The sequence below is a fragment of the Pezoporus occidentalis genome, unplaced genomic scaffold, assembly GCF_034315485.1.
Source record: "Pezoporus occidentalis ecotype Australia unplaced genomic scaffold, CSIRO_AGI_Poc_V1 ctg50, whole genome shotgun sequence".
In the NCBI taxonomy this organism is placed as follows: domain Eukaryota; kingdom Metazoa; phylum Chordata; class Aves; order Psittaciformes; family Psittacidae; genus Pezoporus; species Pezoporus occidentalis.
The window spans coordinates 2,796,850-2,823,083 of NW_026915836.1; the positions used below are offsets into that span (position 1 = coordinate 2,796,850).

The 26,234-nt window shown below is 42.8% G+C and overlaps 2 protein-coding genes across 2 annotated transcripts; one reads left to right on the plus strand and one right to left on the minus strand.

The window, feature by feature from the left end:
- Window positions 1–1,502: 1,502 nt before the first annotated feature.
- On the minus strand, window positions 1,503–15,409 carry SLC4A1AP (solute carrier family 4 member 1 adaptor protein). Its single transcript, XM_062637028.1, has 14 exons — window positions 14,743–15,409; window positions 13,797–13,980; window positions 13,008–13,130; window positions 12,123–12,183; window positions 10,988–11,127; window positions 10,692–10,852; window positions 9,855–9,924; window positions 7,269–7,458; window positions 6,396–6,507; window positions 5,591–5,831; window positions 4,183–4,257; window positions 3,079–3,149; window positions 2,602–2,677; window positions 1,503–1,768 (listed from the first exon to the last, which is right to left on the minus strand). Exons 1-14 carry the CDS (start codon window positions 15,271–15,273, stop codon window positions 1,719–1,721), a joined length of 2,085 nt encoding a protein of 694 aa, XP_062493012.1. The 5' UTR covers window positions 15,274–15,409; the 3' UTR covers window positions 1,503–1,718.
- A 547-nt stretch (window positions 15,410–15,956) lies between these two features.
- Window positions 15,957–25,706, plus strand: SUPT7L (SPT7 like, STAGA complex subunit gamma). Its single transcript, XM_062637035.1, has 4 exons — window positions 15,957–16,374; window positions 19,629–19,953; window positions 21,573–21,810; window positions 25,301–25,706. The coding sequence occupies exons 1-4, from the start codon at window positions 15,962–15,964 to the stop codon at window positions 25,561–25,563; spliced, it is 1,239 nt and encodes a 412-aa protein (XP_062493019.1). The 5' UTR covers window positions 15,957–15,961; the 3' UTR covers window positions 25,564–25,706.
- Window positions 25,707–26,234: the final 528 nt, after the last annotated feature.

Genomic DNA, 26,234 nt, shown 5'->3' on the forward strand with positions numbered 1-26,234 from the left:
TACCATTTCTCTGTACTACAAAGCAGCCCCCGATGAAGAGATACATCGCTGTGATTTTGCTATCAAAGTAAAGCTGTACCCACCTCGTGGGCTCTTCTCCCTGTGCTTCTCATGAGCATAACTGGCAAACTGTTGTTTCCCTTGTGCTGCATTGACACCTGCCAGGCCCTCTGCACCCACAGTGATGAACAGAAGCCCTTGCAGATGCCTGCTGCACACTGGAGCAAGGCTCTGGAGAAGTCTGTGAAACCTGTTGAGAGCTGGCACTTTGAACAGAGGGGCGACAGCCCTTCCTTGGCTTATGTACAGATAGGCCTCTGCCAGAAGCAGTGAGCATCAGGCTGCCCCAGCCTGGTGCACAGATGCTGTCAAAATGCAAAGCTAAACATGTTGAAGATGGTAGGTGCAAAGATGCTGGTTCTGCAGCTTGAGCATATAAAGTAAAACACCCAAAGTGCCAAGCTCCAAAACTGCTTTACATTACCTGTAGGGTAAAATCAGAGTGAGCTCCGTTGCTCCAACACTATCCCTTCAAGAACCAGAAGAGCTGTACAGCTACCCCTTCTCCCTGGCTTCTGACATGCCCTCCTGCAATCTATCCACAGGGATGCAGCCTTGTCCAGTGGAAGCATGGCAAAGGATGTATGACCCTGGAGCACAACACTAGAATTTCTCCAGCTTTCCTTGCCCCTGTATGTTTGTGTCTAGAGATTTACCATCCCTCAGATGTCCTCTGTGACCTGTGCCTTTACCACAACACAGGCTCTGGGACGACTGGGAGTCATCCAATTCATACCTGCATTTTTATGGATATTTAAATGATTTTTTTAAAAATCTATATAGCATATACACACTAAATAGGCACATATATAAATACACAGAACTTCATAAACTAATTATATAGGCATTCAAAATTAATATTTGTGATAAATCAAGAACAGGCATACCTTAAATTGCATTAAGATGATGCTTTGCTCTTGTTTTGCAACAGAAAGACAGGCTTCATTATAAGCTTTTCCAGCTCATAATATCTTTCCATAATTTCTTCTGTTAGCCTCTGATAAGATAAGCAGTGCCAGCCTCTTTAGTTCCTTGGCATTTCCACACCTTGTGTGTGCATGTATATGTCTACTATAGGTATGCATACATACATGTATAAAAAACACTGTATGCTCCCACTTTCCAGTCCGCTCCCAACCAAGTACTCCCCCAACTGCTGGAGGAAGAAATGAAAACAATTTTCTTCTCAAAATACCTTTTCTTTCCATAGGAAAAAACCGAAAGCAAACCCTCAAGTTTTAGGTTGTATTTACCATCACAGTCTTTTCAAACAGGAGCCAAAGCAGCATACCAGTAGTGTTTCTCATTTTAATCGCATAAAACCAACAGGAATAAATTTGATCAAGCCTTTAAGTATACAGAGGTGTATTTTTTTTGTATACTTTTATTTACAAAAGGAAAACTGAGCCCATGGGTTGAAGCCAAATGAAAAGGATGAGGCAGAAAAATGTGTGGGCTTTTACTTTTAAAAAAGCATTTAAAAGACTAGAAGAGAACACACCAGGAAAGCCAGCAGCAGCCAGAGCTGCTGCTAATGCCCTTGAATCTGGAACAGCTTCTGAAAAGCCAAGTCTTTTATCCCTCACTTAACATGTAGTGAAAGAGTCCAAAACAGAGCCATCCTTCAAGCCTCAGCTGTACTCCAGGGCACTTGATGCTCAGTAGCCGTATTTTTCATTGAGATGAGTCTTGCCATCACCACTTTGACCTAATGGGCAAAGAGGAAAAGCTGAATTAATTTTCCCCCTCTTATCCAAGATAAATGTGTACCCAAGCATGAAACAGTCTCCAGGCAGCAGCAGTCAGATAACCACAAAGAGGATAAAAAGTCAGACTGGATATTACAATTGAAATCGTCTTTTGATTTATACATATCATTCCTCTTAATTTTACTAATCATGCCAAGATTGCATCATATATTCCTGTGGGGTTTTTGTTTGGTTTTTTTCTTGTATCCTCATTATGCCATCTCAGAAAACAGGTTATTATTATTAGCAGGCAGAGACAGAGAAATGAGCTCCCTCTTATGGACACAGCTTGCCTGGCTATCCGAGATCAGACCTCCACGTTACTGCATCGGGTGTTTTGTTCCAGTGGATTCATATGCCAGAGCAGAGCAGTCTTTTCACTGAAGGATGATTCACCAGATTATAGTTTTCTTCAGTGAAACTGATTCTCATTTTTCTTACTCCTTTTGGAGTTATTATAATAGCTGCAGACTATCTGTAGTGAAGGTCTGAGCTTCTCTTTCAACTAGATCACTGTATTACTCCGTGTGACTGGAGTTAGCTCCCTCGGCTGTTACGACACTCAGAAACAAACCTCAGGTGTATCTGTCCCTTGAGATGAAGCTACTACAGACACTGCAAGACTTGCATGGCCATACAGCAGATATGTGGCATAAAATGCCAGAAAACATCAGGTTCTGGTTAAAGTATTCCCGAGTTATCTTTTTCTCCAGAAGTTACAAGGACACCTGGACTACCTATTAGCTAGATTCTTGAGTTATAAGACTAAAAAAGGTAAGGAAATGGTTGATACCTGCAGGAGGGACCCATATGCAGTAGTCTGGGTCATCATCTGGGTACTGTGAGGAAAAAAATGGTGGTTGCTTTGCCTGCAAAAGCAAAAACGATTTAAGGTGCTGCACCCTTACACCAATGTATCCCAGCCACTAAACCTCTCATTAATTCAGAGACAAATACTGAAAGGGGAGGGCTATTTCTACTAGAGTCAGGGATGAAAGCTATAATACACAGGGAAGAAGAAACGTCAAACTCTAAAACAGATTGTGGTTGAATTGAGAGCCTCCATCATGTCAAAAATACCATACTTTACCTTCTCCAAAATCTGTGCCCAGTGGCACTATGTGGTTCTATGTTTGGGTTTTCATCAGCAGCAAAGCACTACTGCCACTAAGTTATACTCAGTCAAACTGCTACTATTTCACTATAAAATAGCCTACTAAATGATTTCCTGAAACTCCTAAACTGCAGGAGTCATTGTGTTGTAACTCACCTTGCTTGAGCTGTTGATTTCCTTAACTTTCTCAGATGCCTCCTCAGGTTCCCTACACGCTGCCTCAGATGCTGGGAAGAAAGATTTGGTTTACAACACATCATAAATGACAAACACTATCAGAAATAAGCTTGCAGGAAGTTTACACAAAAATTGGCACAAAAGGAAATCCAAGACAGCTCACTGCAACAAAATTAATAGCTCAGACTGCTGAACATCCTTTCAGTTTTCACAGGTTTATTAACATATGCTTAATACACTGTGAGTCACCTATCTGAATGCAGTTCAATAAGGTCCTCTATTTGGTATTCTATAACGCACTTTGGTTAACGGCAGATGTTTCCTTTCTAAAGATACTCTCTATCTGTAATCACTGCAGGGATTGATTTAGAAGAAAACAGAATTGCACAGGATCAACATGCATTTTTAAAAACATCAACCAACCAAAAAATAACCCCAAAACTTGTGAGTGGAATACAGAAGAGATAGAAGCATGCCTTGTTCTTCTGCCACTTGAGCTGTGAAATACTGAGCCTCTTGTGGCGTAAAGACTATGGATGAGACAATGAGGACAGGATAACATTCTGAAGAGTCTCAGTTATGAAAAAACAGAATATTCATATCAATCTCCTCTACGTTCAGTACATCAGTTTTCACTTTGGGGATCCTTCTTGTGTGCATGTACATACAGACTGGTCACCTAGGTCATTAATAGATTATTAGCTAATGTTACAGAAGATTTGTCACTTTATAAAAGTTCTGTCCTTCCTAGTGTTCAGAGCTACTGCAAGACAGTAGGGCAGGGGGTGGGGAGCATTATGTTTAAGCTCCTAAATTAAAATAATTTTTCTTCTCATACCTCTTTCTTCTTTAAACAAAGGATCTCAAATGAGCTAATGACTATGAAAAGCACAGAGGACTGAAACATGGTTGAAATGACCTGTCTTCACCACACACTTACCGCTTTGCAAGCAAAACACAATCCTTTGTTTCAATTCTAGATTAAGCTTAGTTTCCTTCTACTGACAGAAGACAGTTAAGTCCCTTAGACAGTTTCTAAACTAACATGCTACTGTACAACAGAGCCTAAACTCTATTGCTCACCTTGAGATTTCTCTTGTGAGGGTCCCATCTGAGATTCTTTCCTTAGTACCTTTGGCTCAGGCAGAAAAGGAGCCCCTGTAAAAGAGAAAAGAAAGAGCCAGATGAGCACTCTGCAGTAACTCTGCTGAGCAGAGCACTAACATCCCTGAGACAAAGTACAAAAGGGTTGCATTTGTCACAGGAATAACTCCTCTTGAAAGTTCTCCAAATTACTTCATGTACCAAGTCCCTCACAATACAATATTAAAGAAAAACTTGTGACCAATTAAAACATGCCAGTAACTTGTTCAGCATTAAGACAAAAAGTTAGAATTAGGTTTGTCATCAAACATCTCATTTACTGAGAAACATCAGTACTGACTTTTCAAATGCATCAAGCTGATACAGAAAAGGAGGGAATGGGGGTAAACCACACAGACACAAGAAGATGCCTCTCCACTGCCATTTTTAAAAGTATTTTTCCTCCTTACAAAGAGATCTGAAGCTTTACACAGACTTTTTTGTTTTTTCCTTATTAAGCCACTCTCCCTGCCAACAATGCATTGCAGTTGTTTTCATATGGACACTCAATCCAATGAAAGCAGGACTCACTGTCATGGTGTAAGCCCAACCAGTAACCCAGCACCGTGCAGCCACTCACTCACTCTCCCCTTGTTCACCCTCTCCGGGCAGGATGGGGAGGAGAATTGAAAAGAGTGTAAACCCCATGGGTTGAGATAAGAACAGTCCAATAACTAAAGTATAATACAGAACAACTACTACTAATAATAACAGTAAGGGAAATAACAAGGGGAGAGAATACAACTGCTCACCACCCACCGACCAATACCCAACCCAACCCGAGCAGTGAGCTAGCCCCTCTGGGTAACTCCCCCCAGTTTATATACTGGGCATGACATGCTATGGTATGGAATACCCCTTGGGTCAGCTGTCCTGTCTCTGCTCCTTCCCAGCTTCTTGTGCCCCTCCTCATTGGCAGAGTATTGGAAACTGAAAAGTCTTTGATCAGAGTTAAGTACTACTTAGCAACAACTAAAACATTGGTGTGTTATCAGCACTGTTCTCAGACCAAAGCCAAAACTCAGCACTGCACCAGCTACCAAGAAGGAGAAAAGTAACTGTTACAGCTGAACCCAGGACATTGATCAAACTTTTGACTTTTGAGTGCAGGAGATTTCTTCTATTTCACCAAAAGCATGGAGAACTGCCTGCCACAGGGAGCTTCAACTGGAACCATGTTAAACTCAGCTGTTGACACACAGAGTCTGGACTTGTAGGAAAAACATATGGAAAAGAAATCTGCTGGAGAAACTGTGACTCAGACACTAGGAGATTCACAGAGCTCTGAAAAATTCAGCAGCAACAGTCTCAGCTTCATTACTGGGAAAAAACAAAACCAATGATTTACCATCCTGAAGGGATTCTAGATTCTTGTTATTGCAAGAAGAACCATCAGGAGCATTAGTTTCTTTTTCTGTTTCTTCTTCTGCTGTAATTTTTGTTTCCACGTTTGATGCTCTGCTGTTTATTGTATCTATTTCTTGCTTCTCCTCCATTTCTTCCTCTTCCTCCTCTTCCTCCTCCTCTGGTCCATCATCTTTTGTTTTTAACAAGCTTTCAGGGACTTCTGGGCGCCTAACAGGCAACTTCTGTGGGAGAAAGAGTTGTGCTTCAGTGCTACGATAAATGGAGCTGGATGCCACAGATATTAGTTACAGAAGAAAACACACACATTACTGTCAGCGACAGCAGGTAAGGAAACACTCTCAGGATGAAGAACAGTTAGGTTTTAAAGAAAAGTTATTAGTAGAGATGGAAGATGAAAAAATACACCCAGTCCATAGACAAGGAGCACAATGTTTTCACAAGAGGGCACTGGAAACAGAATCAATCTTGGATATGATCTTTGCCATAAGACCAAGAAAAACTGCTGAGGTATAGCAGTGGTTCAGCCTGATGTCCCCAGGCTGCCTCTACTCAATTCATTGCCTTTTGACCACAGCTGTGCCTAGGAGACTGGCTGTACAAGGACAGAGAACGGCAACTGCTGGCAGCAAACATCCAACAGCCACTGCTTGCTGCCCTGTGCACCTTCCACTGCCACAGGCCTGCACCTCCATTCTGTTTCCTTGCATGTGAGAAGACATGGTTGCCACCTACAGTCTCCATACCCTGAGAACAGCCTCTGACTTGCTCTTGCAAGTCAAACTTACCCCTAGGCTTCCAGTTTTCAGCTTGAATTTGCTCCCCCCTTTCATTGCACCAAACAGAGGCAAGGTAATCTTTTTAGGCTTGTTCTCTGCTTCCAGACTGTAACTCCCACTCCTAATAAAAAAATAGATACAGAGGAAAAGAGTGCACATAGCATCAACCCAGTCTTACATTTACAAATGCAAACCAATCTGCAAATTAGAAATGGATATATAAAAATCCTTTAATTTCTCTCTCACTTGCAGCATCCAAGGAACAGGAAGCAAAAAATAAGGAGAAAAAAAACACCTGTCTCACAGACTCCCTCAAATTCAACTGCACACACCTACATATGTATATAATACTTATGCATATAGAAAAACACACTTGAAGGATAAACTCAATTTAAGCCAACTAATTAAGCCTGTAATTAAGCTGCCACTAGCAAATGATGAACCCAGCACACACCCTCTTGAACTGCAGCAGTTCTGCGAGGCAGTACTTGAAGAGCCACTACACCTGACTTCCAGGTACGCTTCATGGAATTAAAGTGGTTTTCAACTTGTACATAACACCTGTAACATTCCTCTGCTCCTTTTAGATGCAGGTTGGGAAAAAAAACGTGAAAGCTGACACCACGACTCCAATCCTTTCCCCTTCTCATCCTCCCGGCGTGGGCTTAGCTTACTCCAGTGTTGCGGTACATCTGCCTCAACCACAGATGCTGCAACACCCAAAAGGCACAGCGTCTCTTTGAAGCGGTAGGTTGGCCAGGTAGGTTGGAAGGCAGTCCTGCCTTTGTGTTTGGAAGGCTGTCTATTTACTGGGTTTGCACAACTACCCATGGATAACAACAACGGTAAAAGCAATTGTTTTACACTATAGCCAAGACTTACCGGGGCTTCAGCTCAGGCAGTTCTGCAGGCTTGACAAGCTTTACTAGCCCTTTCAGCCTCTGTTGCTCTTTCTTCAGTTCAAAGGACCTCAAGTGAAGCTTCTTTCGTGCCACACTGTCTAAGGTAGATCCTGATTTTATTTCAGTCATGAATTCATCCAAGGAATCTTGAGGTGCTGGCTGGGACTGGACTAGGCAAGATAAAGGGCAGATATGCATTGTTACGAGTGGGGAGACAACAGCTGTACTCAAGTCCTACCTTTACAGAATACCGTATATAGGAAAAACTGTCCTCTCTGCAAGTTTCTGTTGCAAGGTGAAATAATAGAGGTTATTAGCCCTGGAAAGATGAAAGCATTTCTCTTAACAAAAGCCTCAGAGTAAACTTTCATCCACTTACATAACAAAGCCTCTCTTAAAATTGAATGCTTCTTTATGAGTGTCTTTTCAGTTATTCATCTCACTGCAAGATCTGCTCTCCTTAACAAAGTGGCTTATGGGTTCTTTTTGTAGTCACAGACTAAAATAAACACAGCTACAAAGAATGCCACACCACTGCACGGGGAATCCCATTTTGACTTTCCTGGAACGTGTATGTAATAACATTTGCAAAGCTGAGAATGAATCAACACATGATGCTGCCTCCCAACCCTGCATGACAGAGTGTATACAAGAATAGTTTCATATGTTAGGCCAATCACACGAGATTTACCTTTGTTTTGACTGCATTTTCTAATGAGAAAACACTGCTTTGTACTTGGAAAAGAACAGTGACAGTCTTTCTCCTCCACTTGATTTCAAATATTAATAATTCTGTCTATGTTGATGCAATTCAAACTCAAGAGGAAAAACTAAAGCTCTAATGACAAAGAAAAATGATTGCAGAATTCTAACACATGGAATTCAAATAACCAAGCAAAATACCCACAGAAAAACTCCTTCCTTGGGCTTGAACAAGTTTTTATACAGCATTCAAATACAACTTGAATGCAAACAAAGAAGAACGTTGCTGCTAGAATCTGAATGAGCCTTTTGACAGGCAGCCTCCTTCTGCCCTTCAGTGTTATATGAAAAGTGGCAAATCTGGCATTTGCTGCATTAGAAGCATTTATGTATATATGCACAAGCATAATTATGCAAACAATAAGTTATTTTCAGTTCAGCTTGAGCTAATTAAATAGCACTTTGTATTTAAAGCAGCATATGTTAAATTTCAATAAAATAGCATGGTTTTGTTAAAGGTGCACATTCAAGCAATTTTACATGACAAATATTTACAGAAAAGTCTAGTAAGACTTATGTTTACAAATGGACTCAAGTGGAAAGGATATTGCTGAGCTAGAACAAAACACAGTTTATAATCCGCAAGCATATTAAAGCCATAACAGTAACTGTTCAAATATATACAGAATTTAGAGGCTTCAAAACCCAAGAAACTGTTATAGCATTCACCTCCACACAATTATAAATGATGACAAAACTTGTCATAAAGGAAACTCAGACAGAAATACTCTCCTTGCAACTATTTATATGAACCAAGACAAAAAACATCAACGAAAACTTACTGATAACAGTCTGAAGCTCCTAGCAGGCAGGAGTTGAGCAGGATGATCATTTAATTTAAACACCAAATTTCAAAGATATGGCTTAGTGTCTAGTCAGGTAATTCAGAACAATTAAAGGTGCAGTTTGCTTCTTTATCTGCACAACCATGTAAGTGCTTCAATCAGGGAGTGATCTTCAACGAGTCAGATCACCCCTTCTTGCAAATACAATTCTCTGCTTGATTCCAGCAGTGCCTAAGATCAGGTAATTCAACTTAGATGTTTACTGTTAGCATTCAGTATCTGTTGAAGCAGTTTTCTACACTACTGAAGTAAAACTTGATGTTGCTGGGAGGTAAGTCAACCATGGTTATTACGCTTTATATTTCAGTGACTAAAGGTATAGGGCTATTTACTGCACCATCAACTTATTGATAATTTTCTTCTGAATGGGTAACCAAAGATGAGACTGAAGAGCTCTATGCATCTGATTTTCATTCAGCTGCATCAGTGAGTGAGAGATACCGTTAGTCCATCAGTAATTAGTTCTGAAAAACTTGTTTTGACTGCACATTTTTCTTCTCTCACCTTTCCTTTTTAAGATGCATTTACAATGAGAGAAGCGAAATAAAATACACTGTCTTTTCTGCCAGTTGCTTAGTCTTCCCTTATAAACAGTTTTGGAACTCACGAGAAAAAGCGTTCCTCAAATTGGGTCAGTTTCACTAATATGGGCAGATAACCAGTAATAATGCTCACCCATGAACTTGTACACTCCCCTCAACTTAGCTTAGATGTTGCTTGCTTTGGACAAGGCTGCATTTATTAGCAAGTGACTATATACACACGGTACATAAACTATTGGCTGAAGAGTATTAAGTATCCTTATTAAGCTAACACAGTGACCTGCAAATCTCCCTACCCCTTTGTGAAAAGTGGACATTAAAAAAAAGGCCCTTAAGACAGAAATCCATAAAATACATTTTTATCTCCTTACTGCTCTTTATGAAAAGCACTATGACCAAATAAACTTCAGGCCTTACCTTTCCCTGAAGCCTTCAGCTTCTCTGTTATCTCAGAAAGCTCATTTTCAACTTCATTTAGCTTTTTGACCTAGAAAAGAACATGCTTAGAAGATCTTTGTATCTTCTTAAAATCCCCTTTTAAGAGTTATTCAAATATCCTACCAAATTACCTCCATTTATCTACTTCTGATCTTTGACCAGGGTTTCTGGGCTGAAAAAAATATAGTCTAGATTGTCCCTAAACAACTAGCAATCCCTTCACATACCGTTCAAATCATTTTCTGTCTGAAACACAAAAATATGGTAATGCTTCTGCAGCAATGTTACAGCACCAATGTGATCCTCCAATCCTCCCTATCCCTGCTCCCCCACACCCTATTGTCTGTGCATGGCTTTTAGTTGTCATATGCCTGTCAGTCCAGGACACTTATTCTTTGAAGCAGAATGAGATCCTTCTTTATGATCCCGTTCTTCTTTACGATGTGCCCTGTATGCCTGAAAGGCTGCAATTATTTTCTGATGCTTTAAAACTATTATAAAAGTATCCTGCCCTGGTATTTCATTCACCCGCTGCCACGATTCATCAAGTAGCAGTCCATACTACACAGGCAAAAGCAAGGTAGTATGCTACTTCTTCAATAAAGCAAATCAATACTTTAAGATATTCATAGATATTGTCCACAAATAAAAAAAAAACCACTATTTTATTGCAACTTGGCCAAATGAGAGTGAAAGGTCTGAAATGATATCAGAGTTCAAGTTATCAAAGAAAGATCAGGAAACAGCTTTGATTTTCTTTCTTAGTACTAATAGGTGCATGAGAGAATAAGCCTGGCATATCATAACAATTCTTACCAAGGAGTCATAAGTCTCTGGTTTTTCTTCTATTTTACCAGCTTTTTTCATTCTGTTCAGCCGTTTCTTTTCTACAGCACCAGTTCGATCAAGGAAGGTGTCATCATCACTGTCGTAAAAATCCTCATCTTCCCAGTTCTTTGATTTCCTTTTTCGGGATACTGGCAAAGGGAAGGGAGAAGGCAAGAAGCCAATGATTTGTATACCACTGAGCAATAAAACAAATTCAAGATAGCAATCGCAAATCCCTAATTTAAGGCTTTTAGAACAATCATAGCATTTGACTCATTACTCACCTGCTTCTTGCCTTAGTACTCCCCGAGCATCGAGTAGCCTGCAAGCTTCCAGGGCGCACTGTATCATTGCTTCCTTCTTCTTTCCTGAATGGAGAATCTCTGCCACCAGCTGCTTCCCTGATGCATCATCCACGGGCAACCTGTTCAGTTTGAAACATCAGAGAACAGCTCAGATACAAACATATATTATTTATCATAGTGACATTGTTCTTTCCGTTTTAATCTGGTCTTTTCCGGTGGGTTAAGTATTTTTCACTTTTCACTTCATATAGTACCAATCAAAACACAAGATAACCTAAAGCACACATTTTATTTCACTAGTCCAAACAGTAACTCTTCCTATATTCATTCCATTGGGAATATAACAAGCTAAAAAGTTAAATGTCAGTCTCAGAATCATTTTAAGCACCAGTACCTTGCATCCATGCAACCACTAACAAATACTTTCCATGCTGAAGAAAAGGTTTCTTAAGCAGTACAGTCACTGTAATGTTGTTCCTATCCATTTGAAACCTACCTTGTTGACTTAATTTTCACCTCACCTTCTTCTGATAACAAAGTTACGTTAGTGGCCTCTTGCAGGAACCTATCAAAAACTGCCTTACGGAATCATAGAATAGTTAGGGTTGGAAAGAACCTTAAGATCATTCAGTTCCAACCCCCCTGCCATGGGCAGGGACACCTCACACTAAACCATGTCACCCAAGGCTCTGTCTAACTGGGCTTTGAAACACCACCAGGGATGGAGCATTCACAACCTCCCTGGGCAACCCATTTCAGTGCCTCACCGCCCTTACAATAAAGAATTTCCTCCCTATATCTAATCCAAACTTCCCATGTTTAAGTTTGAACCCATTACCCCTTGTTCTACCACTACAGTCCCTAATGAAGAGTCCTTCCCCAGCATCCTTAAAGGCCCCCTTCAGATGGGGAGGCTGCTATGAGGTCTCCACGCTGCCAGACCAGAAAGGAGCACAGACACTAAACTAGGCACTGATCCTTGAACTTCTGTCTCAGTATCGAATTCCAGCTGGCCTCCTTGCCAAGTGTGACAAGACAAGTAATTCCTTCAGGCTCTGTTTGTGAATTCAATGAAGTCAGCTTCTATGCAGAGAAAGTGAATGGAGATACATACTTGATCCTGCATAGCCAGCTGTTGTGCCCACGATCATCATATTCATATTCTAACTCTTCTCCTAGAGAGAAAAAGAAAGTTGATGTAGTAACCAAAATTGAAATAAACAAGAATAATCATTACAGCAGAGAAGAATGTCATGGTTAAAAAAAACAGGTTAAGTTGCCCTTGTTATAAGCATGAATTTGCCATGGGATCTTCTCTTGGTACTATGCTCATGTGGTTGTTTTTCACAGTGTAGTTCAAAGAAAAAACAATCTTGTCTCTATATGTATTCAAGTAAATGACACTGAAGTAATGACATTTTTCAGTCTGAACTCACAGATATTTTGAAGATTAATTTTTCACAAATAAGTGAGTCATCTGTAAGTTTCACTAGCAACCACTGGAAGTTCAGAGCAATTCGTTACTGCCATTTGTCTTGTTGGACTTTCCAATTCTATCTCGCAATCACAGCCATTGCCAAACAGAAGAGACTGAAATTTGATGGGTATGAATCTTTCAGCATAGCTTCAAAGCATGGTTGTGGTTTCTGTGTTGCTCCAAAGGCATACAACTCTCGCTACAATTCCCAGTTTAGGAATTAGTAACTAAGGAAGTCTCAGATATACAATGGTGATCTAAGTTTTAATTAATTAAATTAAACTAACTAATTAAATTAAATTAACCAAATCAAACAAAGTAACAAAAAAACCCACAGCCAAACCACAAACACAAAACCACACAAAGAACTCAAACCACCACCAACCCCCACCCAAAATTTGATCACAAGGTAAGAGAAAAGTTTAGCTCCTACACCTTAATTCCCAAAGGCAAACATGGGCATAAACATCACACTTTGGTAAACAGGAAATTCACGTTAAACTTAGAAAAATTGTACAGTACCTTCTCTGTCAAAAAAGCCCTGTAAGGCCTTCCTAGGATCTTTCATATAAAAGGCATCTTGCACATCCTGAAAATCAACAGCAATAGGGTTTTCTTCAACCTCATCCTCCTCAGCATCCTCCCCTACAAGACACAGAAAGTGCAAAAGTATGGTGAAACGGGAGAAAGAGATCACCAGTATATTTCAACTTGTCTTAGTTTGAAAGAAGCAGCAGCTATGTAATCCTAAGATTATTTCCCTTAGCTTGAATATTATTTCTGCATCCAACCAAAAAAAACACCCTGCTTCTGCTTCATTTTTACTATTACTCATTCTATCATAAGATGCAGTTTTGCAGATGAACATCACTGCTGTGTCAGCACATTAAAGGATTATGTGCTTATATATTTCCATTCAAAATCCCCAACTCCTTTTGGCCTGAACAGCTCATTAATTACAATTTATCTAGCTTTAAGATGTGGACTTCTTTAAATTTAAAGACAACCATACTGCATAGAAGTCTCAAGCAATTAAATTTCACCTCTCAGGCAGAAGTGTGAACAAACCTAGACTCTCAGTTTCATGGTCTTTTATAGGCATAGGCAAATTCCTCCCCGCATCTAAAAGAGCTCTGGCATACTTCCCACCAAATACAAGCTTCCCTTGTCACAGCACTCTTCTTTTTAAAAGGATTACTGTGTAGCCAAGACTTTCCTGGCATAAAGCTGGAATTTCAACCCTGGTATTCCCTGAAAACTGGCTTAAAGACCTTCCAAGATGTATCAGCTGATTTACACATCATCACTTACCCATTCCCCACGAGCAGCTCATATCACTGTTCTGACTCCTCTCATTTTTCTCCTCTTTTTCATCTTCTTCATCAGAGTCCTCTCCCAACATTGTCTTTTCTAGCTTTGCTTGCTGCTGCTTGCGCAGTGCCTTCAGTTGAGTCACAGTTAGTTCTGACTCAGACTCCTGGTCCTCCTTGGGTCCCTAAGTCACAAACAGTAACTTAGCAAAAATGGTTTTTAAAAGAAAAATAAAGAGGTATTTTCAACACAGATCCAGTTTACATACAATAACATAAATAAATCATTACAGTGCTCTTCAAAAAGTGGAATTATTAGACCATTTGTTACAGCTTGCATAACTGAACATATCAGTCTTAAAGCCTTTTCTGAAAGGGAGAAAAAAAGAGATGAGTGTTATTGTGTACTTGCAGTCAGACCAAACTCAAATATAGCTGTACTTTAAAGACAGAAGGTAAAAAAGTCCCTCAACACCATATGGAAGAATGTGAGTAACGAGCAGCCTCTGACATATGTGCAAGGCACACCAAGTGCCCTAAATTTCTGGTAATGAAAGCTGCCCTTGTTCACACAGAAATATCAGCGTTTCGCTTCACTAACGCATCATCCTGCCGGAGAGAAATGCCTTCTGCACTCACTACACGCCGGCAGAAGCTGCCAGCCCTGTTCTCATGCGGAGCAATCCGCAGAGCCGCCCAGAGCAGCAATGCGCTGCTCTGTCCTTCAGCCCCAAACCTCACCGCAGAGCTCGCAGCGGATACTTACAACTGACTGCTTTTGCCAGCACAACCACCATAGCAGCGCTCGGCTGCTTTCATAGCACCCAAACCACCTCACACGGCAGAAGCGGCTTTCCCATCCCATGGCGATGAAGATGGAGACAAGTAAATCCCAGAGCTCGATCCGGGGAAGCTTCTACCGACACAAGCCCCGGGCCCCGACTCACCTGCAGGAAGAAGAGGCGGGAGCTGCCGCCGAAGCGGAGCCCGTGACCCACCCGCACCCGGCAGTAGGTGCGGGGCGGCACCCGCGTCTTGTTGAGGAAGGTGCCGTGGGTGCTGCCCAGGTCGTACACATAGAAGCCGGCGGCATCGTCGGCGTTGGGGTCATCGGGGGCGCAGCCAGCGCCGCGGTACTGCAGCACGGCGTGGTGCCGCGACACCGAGGGGTGCTCCAGCGCCAGGGCGCAGCTGGGCAGCCGCCCCACCAGGAACCAGCTGCCGCCCTCCAGCCGCACCGAGCCCAGCACCACGCCGCCCTTCAGCACCTCCAGCCCGTAGCCGGCTCCGTCCGGAGGGCGGCTGCCCCACGGCGGCTCCTCGTAGCGCGGCGCGGCGGCAGGGCGGGCTGGCGGCGGGCTGGGCCCCGGCTCCCCACCCTCCGCGGCGCGGGGTGCGGCGGGCAGCGGGCAGCTCGGCCGCTTGAAGGCGGGGGGCTCGACGGCAACCTCCGGCGGCAGCTCCATGGCCTCCGCCATCTTCCCGGGTCCGGTCCTAAATAGAGTCCTCCGGAAACGAGCACCGCTGCGGTTGCAGTGCCGGGGGTAGTGAGTGGCTCCAGGGTGTGGAGCCACTGCCCCAGCTGCGGCCCAGGGTAGCGTGAGGGGTGAGACAAGGAGAGAGGCGGCGGCGGCGGCGGCGGGAGCGACGGCGATTTTTTTCCCTTCTGCCGGCTTGAAGGAGCGGTGGTGGCGGGGGAACGGCTTCTGGTGCAGGACCAGGGCTCACTTCCGGCTCGGCGGGCAAGCGGAGCGGGTAGGCCGGGGGTAGCGGCGGGGGCGCGGGGTATTGGGAGCCCCGGTGAGGACGAAGGAGGGAGGCACAGAGGGCGGGAGAGCCGAGTGCGGCCTCCGGAGTTCCTTTGCTCAAGTGAGGGCCCGCAGGGGATAGACCCAGAGCGGCCTCTGTTAGAGACATAAGTAGTTACTGCCTCACGGGTGCGTTTCTTTCTCTTTCCCCCTCAGGAGCAGCAGCGATGTAACCTGCTCAGTGCCAGCGCTGCGGCCTGGAGCGTCGTGAGGCACTGAGCGGCGGCTTTCGTGGCGCTCGTAGTCGGCTTCATTCAGGAGTGTCACCCAGCTCCCATTGCTGTCCAAAGCTTAGCACTTTCCCCTGCGACAGGGCTCCTCTGTACCACAGCGTTCGGGAGCCTTCTCCTGGGCAAAGATGCTGCGATACTGGGGCGAGATTCCAGTTTCATCTAACCAGGCCAACCGCAGCTCCTTTGACCTGCTTCAGCGTGAGTTCCGTACAGTGGAAGTCCAGGATCCTCCACTGCACCAGCCCTCTGCGAACAAACCCCGTCCCACCACCATGCTGGACATCCCCTCGGAGCCCTGCAGCCTCACCATTCACACCATCCAGCTCATCCAGCACAACAGGCGGCTGCGCAGCCTCATCGCCATGGCTCAGGCTCAGAACCAGCAGCAAGCGGAGGGTATAAAAGCTGAAGACAATGAACCTCTGCCATCTCGTCCGGCCTCTCCGCCTCTCCCTGATGACCTGCTTCCTCTGGATAGCAAAACCCCCAAAATGCCATTTCAGCTGAGGCACAGTGACCCGGAGAGTGATTTCTACAGGTGTGTTGGTATTTCCTTGGGTTAGTTCTTGACTGAAGGAAAGCTGAGTGTTTTTTAACATATATATATATATAGCTACATCAATTCCATTAGGCTGAAGGGTCAAACACTTGTATTCAAAGTGTGAAACAGGCTTCAGAAAGGAAAGGTTGAGTTTTCTGCTGTGTGGATGACATGCACATTATTTAAAATAAATGTGCTTTTGTAAGAGTTCAGTGGCCAAGGACCTGAGATGATGTTACTATCACATTTTGCCCCATTTCTTGGTGTTATGCTGGTGATGAGCATGGGTGAAGGGAATTCTTGTTTCTGGTACTGACCCTACTAGCCAAGGGCTGGACAAAACATAAAGGAAGGTTGTATTGCTTCTACCTCAGCAGCCAATCTTTGACTAAATACTGCTGCCACCACTGCCCTGTCTACCCTTCTGACAAGCACTAAATTCACAAGGACATGCTGCATCTCTTGCAGGATCTTGCAATACTTTGTAGTTTACATGCATTTAAATTCAGGGATAAATCCTCACTATGTTACGTTCCCATTCTTAGATTGAAGGCTGTGCACCAATGGACATGATGTATGAGAGGATAATGTTTCTTAGTTTTTAAAATGGGGAGACTGTGCACCAGTGAAATAGAACTTACAGTTAAATCCCACAGAGATCGTTAATGGCCTGAGGTTGTATAAAATGCATTTTATTGCATGATGATGCTTTTGGTAACATAGTGCCTCTGAACATGAGGGTGATTCTTTAGTGCTGTTTGTGAAGGAACACCATCATTTTTGGAAGAAATAAAGTAATTAGCCAGGAGGAGTGAAGGGAAACACAATTGTGTGAGAAGGAAGTCTGATCCCTGTGACTCCTGCTCTTTCTGGCCTTGTAGTTTGTAGACCTGAGCAGTGCTCTGCAATGTGTTCCCTGATGCCTTCAGTTTTAAGTTCGGTTTTCTGTGGCTCTGTCCATGTTTCGGGGGGCTGTTATGTCTCTTTATTGTCCCTTGCGAGTTTCTGGGGTCTAAGGAAAGAAATGTTATTTAGCAGTCAGCCACATGGGGGAGTTTAAAGACCAGATTGTAATAACTGGATAGACATTTTTGAAGCGAGATGTTTCGTGGCTGACAGTGGATTTCTAATGAGCTGCTGTGCTTGCCAAACCAAACACATTTATGCTTTTCCAGGAAGAAAGCTTTGCATTTGTTGTTGCATGTTTGTTCTTAACTCGTTTAAGACACTTACATGCATTAAGAACAGCAGGTGCTGTTACAGCAGTAAAAATAGTTATATGGTTTGATAATGCTTGCTCTTAGTGTGGTGTAAAAACAAATTAAAGGCCCTTCTTCCCCTTAATAAAACATGGAAGGGCTTATTTTTATTCTGCCTTCTGAAGTGCCATTGTCAGAGTTACAGTATTTGACTGAATACATATTTTAATTCAGTTTTCTTTGGCGGTAACCTGGGTTTGAGAAGAAGCAACGCATACACCTATTTAGACATAGGAAGAAAGAAAGATAAGAGTGGCAAGCCTGAATATGATCACAAGTTTCTTCAATATAGACATGTCCTTTCCTGTTGCCTTGTTATTCATTGTCATCCTTTGACCCTGCACTCTTGTCTTTTATTTTGCTATTGCCCAGGTTCATTCTGTGTGTGCCCTGTGTCCTCATCCCTGTAGCTCCTACCACCTTCTCCCTTCTGAGGTGAGGAAGAGGCAGAACCTAATCCACTGCTATTTTCCAGTTGTTTTGATTTTTCCAATCCCCACAAATCTGTACCACCATCAGTTTTAATAACAATGCTGTTCCTTTCCTCCATTTTCATAAATACACTGAAACAAACCTTGATTCTGGCACAGATGCACGAGGGGAGACCTGGACTCCACAGTGGAAATCTTTCACATACTTGCTTGTGGATGGATTTGGAGGACTCTAGTAGGTTTACACAGCAGGCTTTCCATTTACAAAAGCTATCTGGGCTCTTACACATATGTCCTTTAACTCTGTTCTTATAATTTCTTGGAATTTCTCTGACGCACCAGAATATCTCGGGCTTCCCAGCTTGCAGCTGATCACATCTCTTCTGAATGTATTAAAATGTTTTCACGTTTTCTGCCTTCTGGTCCTCATGGGCCAAGGCAACTGTGCGAGAGGTGATCACCACACCTATTTCATCCTTGAATTCCTTTACTGTTCCCGGATGAATCACCATCTGGACCTGCTGATTTGCAGCTGTTGCTGTTACGGTTCTTGGAATACACGATAAAGATATTAACATTTGGTTTTTGGTTGGTATAGAAACAGACGGTGAGCTTAAAGTATTACCAGTGAAGAATAAGTAAGGAACTGTAGACTTGAAACTACCATTTGAACAGGAGGCTCTTACTACACTATGACTGTTAGCATTTCCTTCTCTGTTCACCTTCCTCCAATTATCATGGATCTGTCTCCAAAAGAAACCTATTCATTATGTGCCTCCTCAGATGCTTTTTCTTGTGCATGCATGGTTTGTTTCTTAACAGATTTCTCTGCCGTTCTCTCGTTTGTGTTCCTGACTGCATGGGATGTGTGCTTTGCATAGAAAGATAATCTGTGCACAAAACTGGGAGCTTGCAAGGGGAAGACAGTTCATGGCAGAAGGGCTTGTAGTGAAGAAATGCCTGTACAGAGGTAGGGGAGCACATGTCAATGGGATAGGTTTAATGTTGGGAGGGGTTTGTAGCAGTGATAAATACAGCAGGCAGAACATAACTTCCCCTGATGGACTGAGTACTTTGGCTTACCCCCCAGACTATCTGGTCTTCTGGGTTGTGCTGCTGGGACACGATTTATTTTTGCTGTTATTTTGCCATAATCTCTTGAGCAGTTTCTTTTTATGCATTTGCAGCCTTCTGTAGACACAGCAAAGATATTTTAAAAGAGGCTTGATGAGGTTGAGGTGGAAAGAAGCCTTTTTCCAGAAGGAGATGACTTTCTTGTTTGCGTTAGTGTGCTGTGCTCTTTGATGCACTCTGACTGGTGTAATCTTGTTTTTCCAATGTTCTTCTTTATTCTGCTGTTTTGGGAAAATGGCTCTGAAGTGACCCTGTTGCACTCCATTTGGTAGAAATTCAAGTCCAGCTCTCCAGGTGGAGAAGCTGTGGACAGCTCCTTTCTGTCTTTCCCTTTGTACATCGCTTTATTATTGACAGTATCTCTTCAACTGGTAACATTGCTTTCAGTTTGTGGAGATGTGCTATTTTTATATGTTCTGTTTTTCAGAGGAAAAGGGGAACCAGTGACTGAGCTGAGTTGGTCCTCCTGCCGGCAGCTTCTCTACCAGTCCATGGCCACCATCCTGGCTCACACAGGCTTTGAGTGTGCCAATGAGAGTGTCCTGGAGACCCTGACAGACATTGCCCACGAGTACTGCTTGAAGTTCACCAAACTGTTGCGCTTTGCAGTGGATCGAGAAGCCCGCCTTGGGCACACCCCATTCCCTGATGTCATGGAGCAGGTCTTCCATGAAGTGGGCATTGGCAGCGTGCTCTCACTGCAGAAGTTCTGGCAGCACCGTATTAAGGATTATCACAGCTACATGCTTCAGGTGGGAAGAGCTGTAGGCACCTGACAGCACCAAGAAATGTACCCCCAGTACAATTGCTTATTCCTATAGCAAGTCCAGGGTCTTACTGAGCTAAAATCCAATTAGGAAACCATGTGGAGGGGAATCATCAAGGCATTTTTTTGTCTGGAAGACAGAGCCCCTTATTTGTGTCTCTTCTGAGGCTTAGAATGCTCTACTGGCTGTTTGTCTGGGTTTAAGAGGAGCTTAACACACAGCTCTTGAATGTCCCAGAGAAAGGCATCAAGTAGAGGTAGAATCAGTACTGACTGAATTTTTTGCTTTAATGGGATGTTTTGCTGCTTACCATCTCGGAAAACAAGGAGGCAAACAAAAATTACTAGGATGTATAGTGGCTTGTGTTTGCTTCAGCAAGGGGTGACTTGCTTAAGCTTTAGGAGTATAGGGTAGTATTGTGCTGATCTGAGTTGTCACAGAGGTGCTACTTTCAACTCTAGAGAGGACTGTGCTTTTATGGAGGAAGCAAAGGAGTTGTTAAATTCCTTGGAATAAGAGGTATCACATAAGTTGTAAGAATATGGGTATAGTTTCTCTTGGTCCATGTATTCTATGAAATTAAAGCATTTTGTTTGAATGATGTAAGACTGCCTGTTATGGACTTAGAGAAATGCAAGGATTTGAAGTAGGAGTTTTACTCTTACTCATCAAAATCCAAGACCTGAATCAAGTAGGTAGCCTGTGACCAAAGGTAAAACCTGCCATCCCTTCTTCCTTGTCTGAGGAGATGAGTGCCAGTTGACTCATTTTGGAGCAATTACCTTGTGCTCCTTATTTTCCTGGGGTTGACACCTTGTGGCATACAGAGACAGTATAAAACAGCCACACCTGTAAGTGTGTATTTTGTGATAGATTATGAGGTCTATTCACAGCAGTCTCTGTATCTGGAAGTATATCTAGAGGAAATAGGCTTTGCTGTTCTTTTTCCTTCTTGCTTCTGCTGTTAGAAAGCCTTGGGATTTTCCTGAGCACAGTTTGCTGACTGTTGGGATTCAGTGGTATAAACAAGTATTTGTTAGATGCAGGTGAAATCTGAAATTTTTAATTAATTGCTGACTGTTGTTAAATTTCTAGTACAGGCTTATGCTAAATCTTATTCCTGTATTTGTTTCGCTTCTCTCATTGGAGAAGACTTCTGAGTTTTTTGCTTTAATCTGACAGAAGATACCCAGGCTTTGGCTCAGATGAGTGTCTGAGCTGCTTATTTTTTAATGCTCGGCTAAATTTGTTCCTAGATGGGGACGGGGACAGTACTATAGGTAAAAGCAAAGAGTAAGACTGAGACACTTTGCTTTTGTTTCATCTTCCGTTTAAGTTTCTGGGCCTCATCATCTGTGTCTGAAATAAAGGTGCTCATATCTGTTTGGAGATGTATTAATGGATTAAACCTCCCTTGTTACAGAACAGAAAATGCTGTTAAAGAGGAAAAAACAAAAGTCTTTTCTGTGTAGCTGGTAGCCTACTTACTTGTTTGTTCAGGTCAGATGTTAATAATGTGGGAACAGTGCAGTGTAATTGCCATCAGAGTCTCTGAAGTCACTGACCTTTCTGGCTGCTTTTTCACCCCCATTGATCTTTGACAGGTTAGCAAGCAGCTGTCTGAAGAATATGAGAAGATTGTCAACCCTGAAAAGGCAGCAGAAGACACAAAGCCTGTGAAGATTAAGGAGGAGCCTGTCAGTGATATTACTTTCCCCATAAGTGAGGAGCTGGAAGGAGATCTAGCTTCTGGTGACCAGTCTTTGCCCGTTGGAGTCCTTGGAGCTCAAAGCGAGCGCTTCTCTGCCAACTTAGAAGTAGAAGCTTCCCCACAGACTTCAGGTAGGGGTTTCTTGCTGCTCCTGGAAACAGTCCATCAGCAGGTCCATATTCCCATTTTTAATAGCAGAAGAGGGAGAGGAAGAAGGAATTGTGAGTTTTAACTAAAACACTTGGATGGGAGGGAAACTCTTAACTTGCTCCTAAATACAAACCCAAAGAATCAAAGGTATCAGTTGCTGGGATTTATTGAATATTTACTCCATTTGTGGACCCTGTAGAACACAAAATGCTTTTCATGGTGTTGCTTTTTAGGGGATGATCAAAGTTCTTGGCTTTGTTGCTGGTGTGAGGTAGATTGTTTTTCCACAGTGATGTCCCTAGGGCTTTGCTTTTTGAAGTAGGGTATTTGCTGCAGATATCAGTACTGGGTTGTTTTTTTCCAGGCTAATGTAACAAAGACAATAATAACTTCTGGTTTTATGCATTTTAATTTAAGAGACTGGAGTTTATCCTTATTTCTGGTAAGGAGATTCCTGGATTTTTTTTTTTTTTCCTTTTGTTTGGTTTCTTTTTTCCTGGGTAGTTTTGGATTCTTGTCCAGAGATTCATGTTACTGAAAAGTTGAAAGCCATGTTCCTTGTGACTGAAGTGAATTCAAGACCCTATATAGTTTAGGCACTGAATGAATTATGGAAATACTAATGATACTTAGTGCAGTCCTCCATATTCAGAAGTCACCCTGGTAGTGACAGTCATTGTTTTATGAAAGCTCAGAAGGGACTTAGAAGGAATGGGCTCATGGGAGTCTCTCCTGTTCTAGCATCTTTACTCCGAAGCTTGCTGTAGTTAGCTGAGGCCAGGGAAAGTGAATGGTGAGTGAAGTAGTGGGGTTATGAAGACTGCATTCTTCCTTAAAGTGTCATCCCTTGATGTTGGCACTGAAGCACACTGCCAGCATGGGAGAATCTGCTGTGCTGTGCCTTTTCGATGTCCATATACGAGTTTTACTCTGTGCACCATTTAGTAGTGCTAAATGAAAAATGGAGAAGACATTCTTCTCCCAAAGACGGCCACTTGTGAATTTTATATAGAACATTCTGAGCTCTGGAAATCCCTGTGGTAACAGCTGTTTCACTTAAAAATCTGGTTAAAAACCAGTGAAGCCTATCCTCCTATTCACTCTAAACTAAGCAGCATATATTGTGAGGTTAGAGTATACCCTTGAGTCCATTAGTTGTTGGTTTTTTTTCCAAATAGCACATTCTGCTGAGTCTTAAAAAGCTGATGTTTTTCTGGAAGCTCGTGTTGTTTTTCACAGTACCTCTGAAATGAGAGGTACTATGGAACTGCATTTTTGTGGGAGAGGGAACAGCAGACTCCTATGGCCCATGTGGGGTTGCGAGTGATTCATCTGGAAAGCTTTGCATTAGCATCAGCCACCTGAGACCCAGAGGTTAGCATGTTAGCTGTATATTGACTGCCTCTTTGATACTGAATTGATGTTTTCTAATTAAGAAGACAAATGCTCTGTTCCTTCCTGAAAATCCCCCTTCACTTCACAAGGCCTATGAAAATCTCATTGCTGTGAGAATCCCAGTCTAGAGCTGGGTAGGCTGAAGAGCCTAATATCATGAGGAGCAAAACAAAGCTGCTGCACTTAGGACATCTCCATCTCAAAAATACAAGTGTGAGGCCCACAGAGAGGGCAGCAAGGCTTCGGTGTCTGAGGGCAAAACTCTTGGTACAACATTTGTGTTTCTGCGTGTGTGTGTGTGTGTGTTTCTGCGTGTGTGTGTGTGTGTTTCTGCGTGTGTGTGTGTGTTTCTGCGTGTGTGTGGCTGATGAGCTGTGGGCTAGCTGTTTAATTTCATTGCAGTTAGGGAAATGGAGGCAAACCTGGGGACCTTGTTCCTCCACTCAGCAGGATAACACGAGGATTATCTCATTTGCAAAGTACGTTGAAGTTAAAGTGCTTTGAAGGTGAAATAACCTGTGTCCATGCTGAAGTACTTTCAGTCATTAGTGACACTCTCAATGACAGCTGATAGAGGTGAAAGGAATAAGGCTGAGCAATGAAGAGCAATTGATGAAAGAAAGACACAGGTTTTGTGAGCATTTTTGATTGTTGTGTAGGCTGGAGCTGCAACTCTGTGGAACTGATAAGTGTTTTAATGATGTGTCCATTGCTGTTGAGAGGAATACATTTACTTATAATGAACATAAAAAGGACTTTTCATTAAGGCAACTGGACACCAGCGAGTACTTTCATTCTGGCTTGCTGTCTAACTGCTAAGCTAATGTAGGCTGTGTTATCTCAAAGGTCTCCTAAACCCTGGTTTGAGCTAAGCTGCTATGGAAAAGATTCCTAATGCCTTCATAAGGGAGAATTCTCAGTACAAACACTGGTGGTACAACACTGAGTACAAATCACTGGTGGTAGATTTGTTCTCTATATAATTGCTATTAATGAGGAGTAGTATATTGATAATTGGGAACAGTAGTAGGTTGGGCTCAGTGCAAGAGGTTTGGTTGTGTTTTCAAACTGCAGTGAAGCTCCTCGAGACACAAGGTTTGGAAAACTTATTAAAACTGGTTTCCAAGGTTTGTTTATTAGCCATTTGAATTTAACCCCACACAAGAGGGACCAGATTTAAAAGTGAAGAGATTTCCAGCTTTGTTCAGTTCTGGGCTGTTTATGTCCATCTCAGCAAGGAACCCAATTAGTCTGTTTTTCCTAGGATTTTTTTGTCTCTCTTAAAACTGTAAATAAGCAGAAATAATGCAATCTATAATTACTGCTCTTGGGGAGAAAAACATTTGCTGTTATCAAGAAGTATGGTTTCATAGTCTTGTACAGAAAATCCTCAGTCTGCTCAGGTTGCACACTGGTCCAAAATAGCCCAGAAGAGCTAGTTCTCAGCAAGGGGGTCTGCAAGGTTTAGCCAGGATTTCCTTCTGTTCTGCTGAAGGATGGGATGAGACCTGTGGGTGTTGAGTACAAGGAGGCAGGCAGTGGCTCACTGCAGCTCTTATGTGCCTGCATTTCAGTGCTGGAAGCTCATCTACCTAATCCTCACTTCACTTTTGCTGCAGAAGTCCAGTATGTCTGACAGGTTAAAGGAGGTTGCAGACATCGCAAGGACCTCATAATCATGAATGACTTGTGGACTGCCTCGAAGTCTTGCTTGTGTGCAGGGTGTAGTCCGTGTGCTGTTGGTGTACTCATTGCTGCTGAGACACTCCTGGAGAGTGATATGGGGTCTTTAAGTTGTTGTTTCTTCTCATGCAGAAAGCCATGTGGAGAATTGCTATGAAAGGATAGCATTGTATTTTCTAGAGCAATGATCACTGGGTTATAAAAAAAACAAATGCAACGTAATTTTATTTATTGTTTCACTTATTTCTAGGTGTGTTTTGTTTGTTTTCCTTCCACTTTAGTTCACCTGTACCTTTGGTTTTGCTCCTTCTTTATCTGTGCTGCTGTCTTGCATCTGCTGTTTGTGATCTGTCTTTTTACTCAGTTACTACTGTGTGCTTTTTCTTTCTCCAGGGGCTGAGGTGAATGCTTCCCCACTCTGGAACTTGGCACAGGTGAAAATGGAGCCACAGGAAAATGAGGAGGCTAATGTGCATGGCCATGGGGTCCTAGGCAGTGATGTCTTTGAGGAACCAATGTCAGGCATGAGTGAAGCTGGGATGCCACAGAGCCCCAATGGCTCTGAGAGCAGCTACGATTCTCATTCTGCTGACAGTCTGATGGGATCCTCGCCTGTCTTCAACCAGCGCTGCAAGAAAAAGATGAAGAAGATGTGAAACAGACAGCCTTTTTATTTAGTCTTGAAGATATGTAATAGACTTGAAACAGACTGAGAGAATACTGTGATGGTTGTGATTCATAAACAGGGCTGGCCCTGATGTATGAGGGACCTTGCATAAAATTATTATAAGAGGTTTGATGTGGTGCTCTTCAGCTCCCCTCTTTGCTGGCTTCTCTACTCCCTCTTGACTCATGAGATTGAAGATCACCCTGTACATTTGATGGTGGCAAGGCTTGCTTTGACAGATTAATCCCAAAGTTACCAGTGGAAAGCAGCTGTGAGGAGATGTGCTAAGTCATAGAATCATTGAATATTTTGGGTTGAAGGGACCTCTTGACATTTCTAGTCCAGTCCCCTGCTTGAAGCACAGCTAATTTGTGCAGGGTATTTCACTGATTGGGGACTATCACTGATGATTATGATGGCCTAGCAAAGATGCTGTAGGGTAGCCTCACAGTGCCGTCAGCCAGCTCCTTCAGTGCCTTCAGATGTCTTGTTCTATGGATTTAGGTATGTCCAATTGGGTTAAGTTGTTGTTAACTTGATCTTCCTCTATTGTAGCTAATACTTTACTCCCACATACTCTGCTAGAAGACCCAGGGACCTAGCAGGCCTGAAGGCAGACCAGATCGGTCAAAAAAGGCAAAATAAGGTGTTGAGTGCATC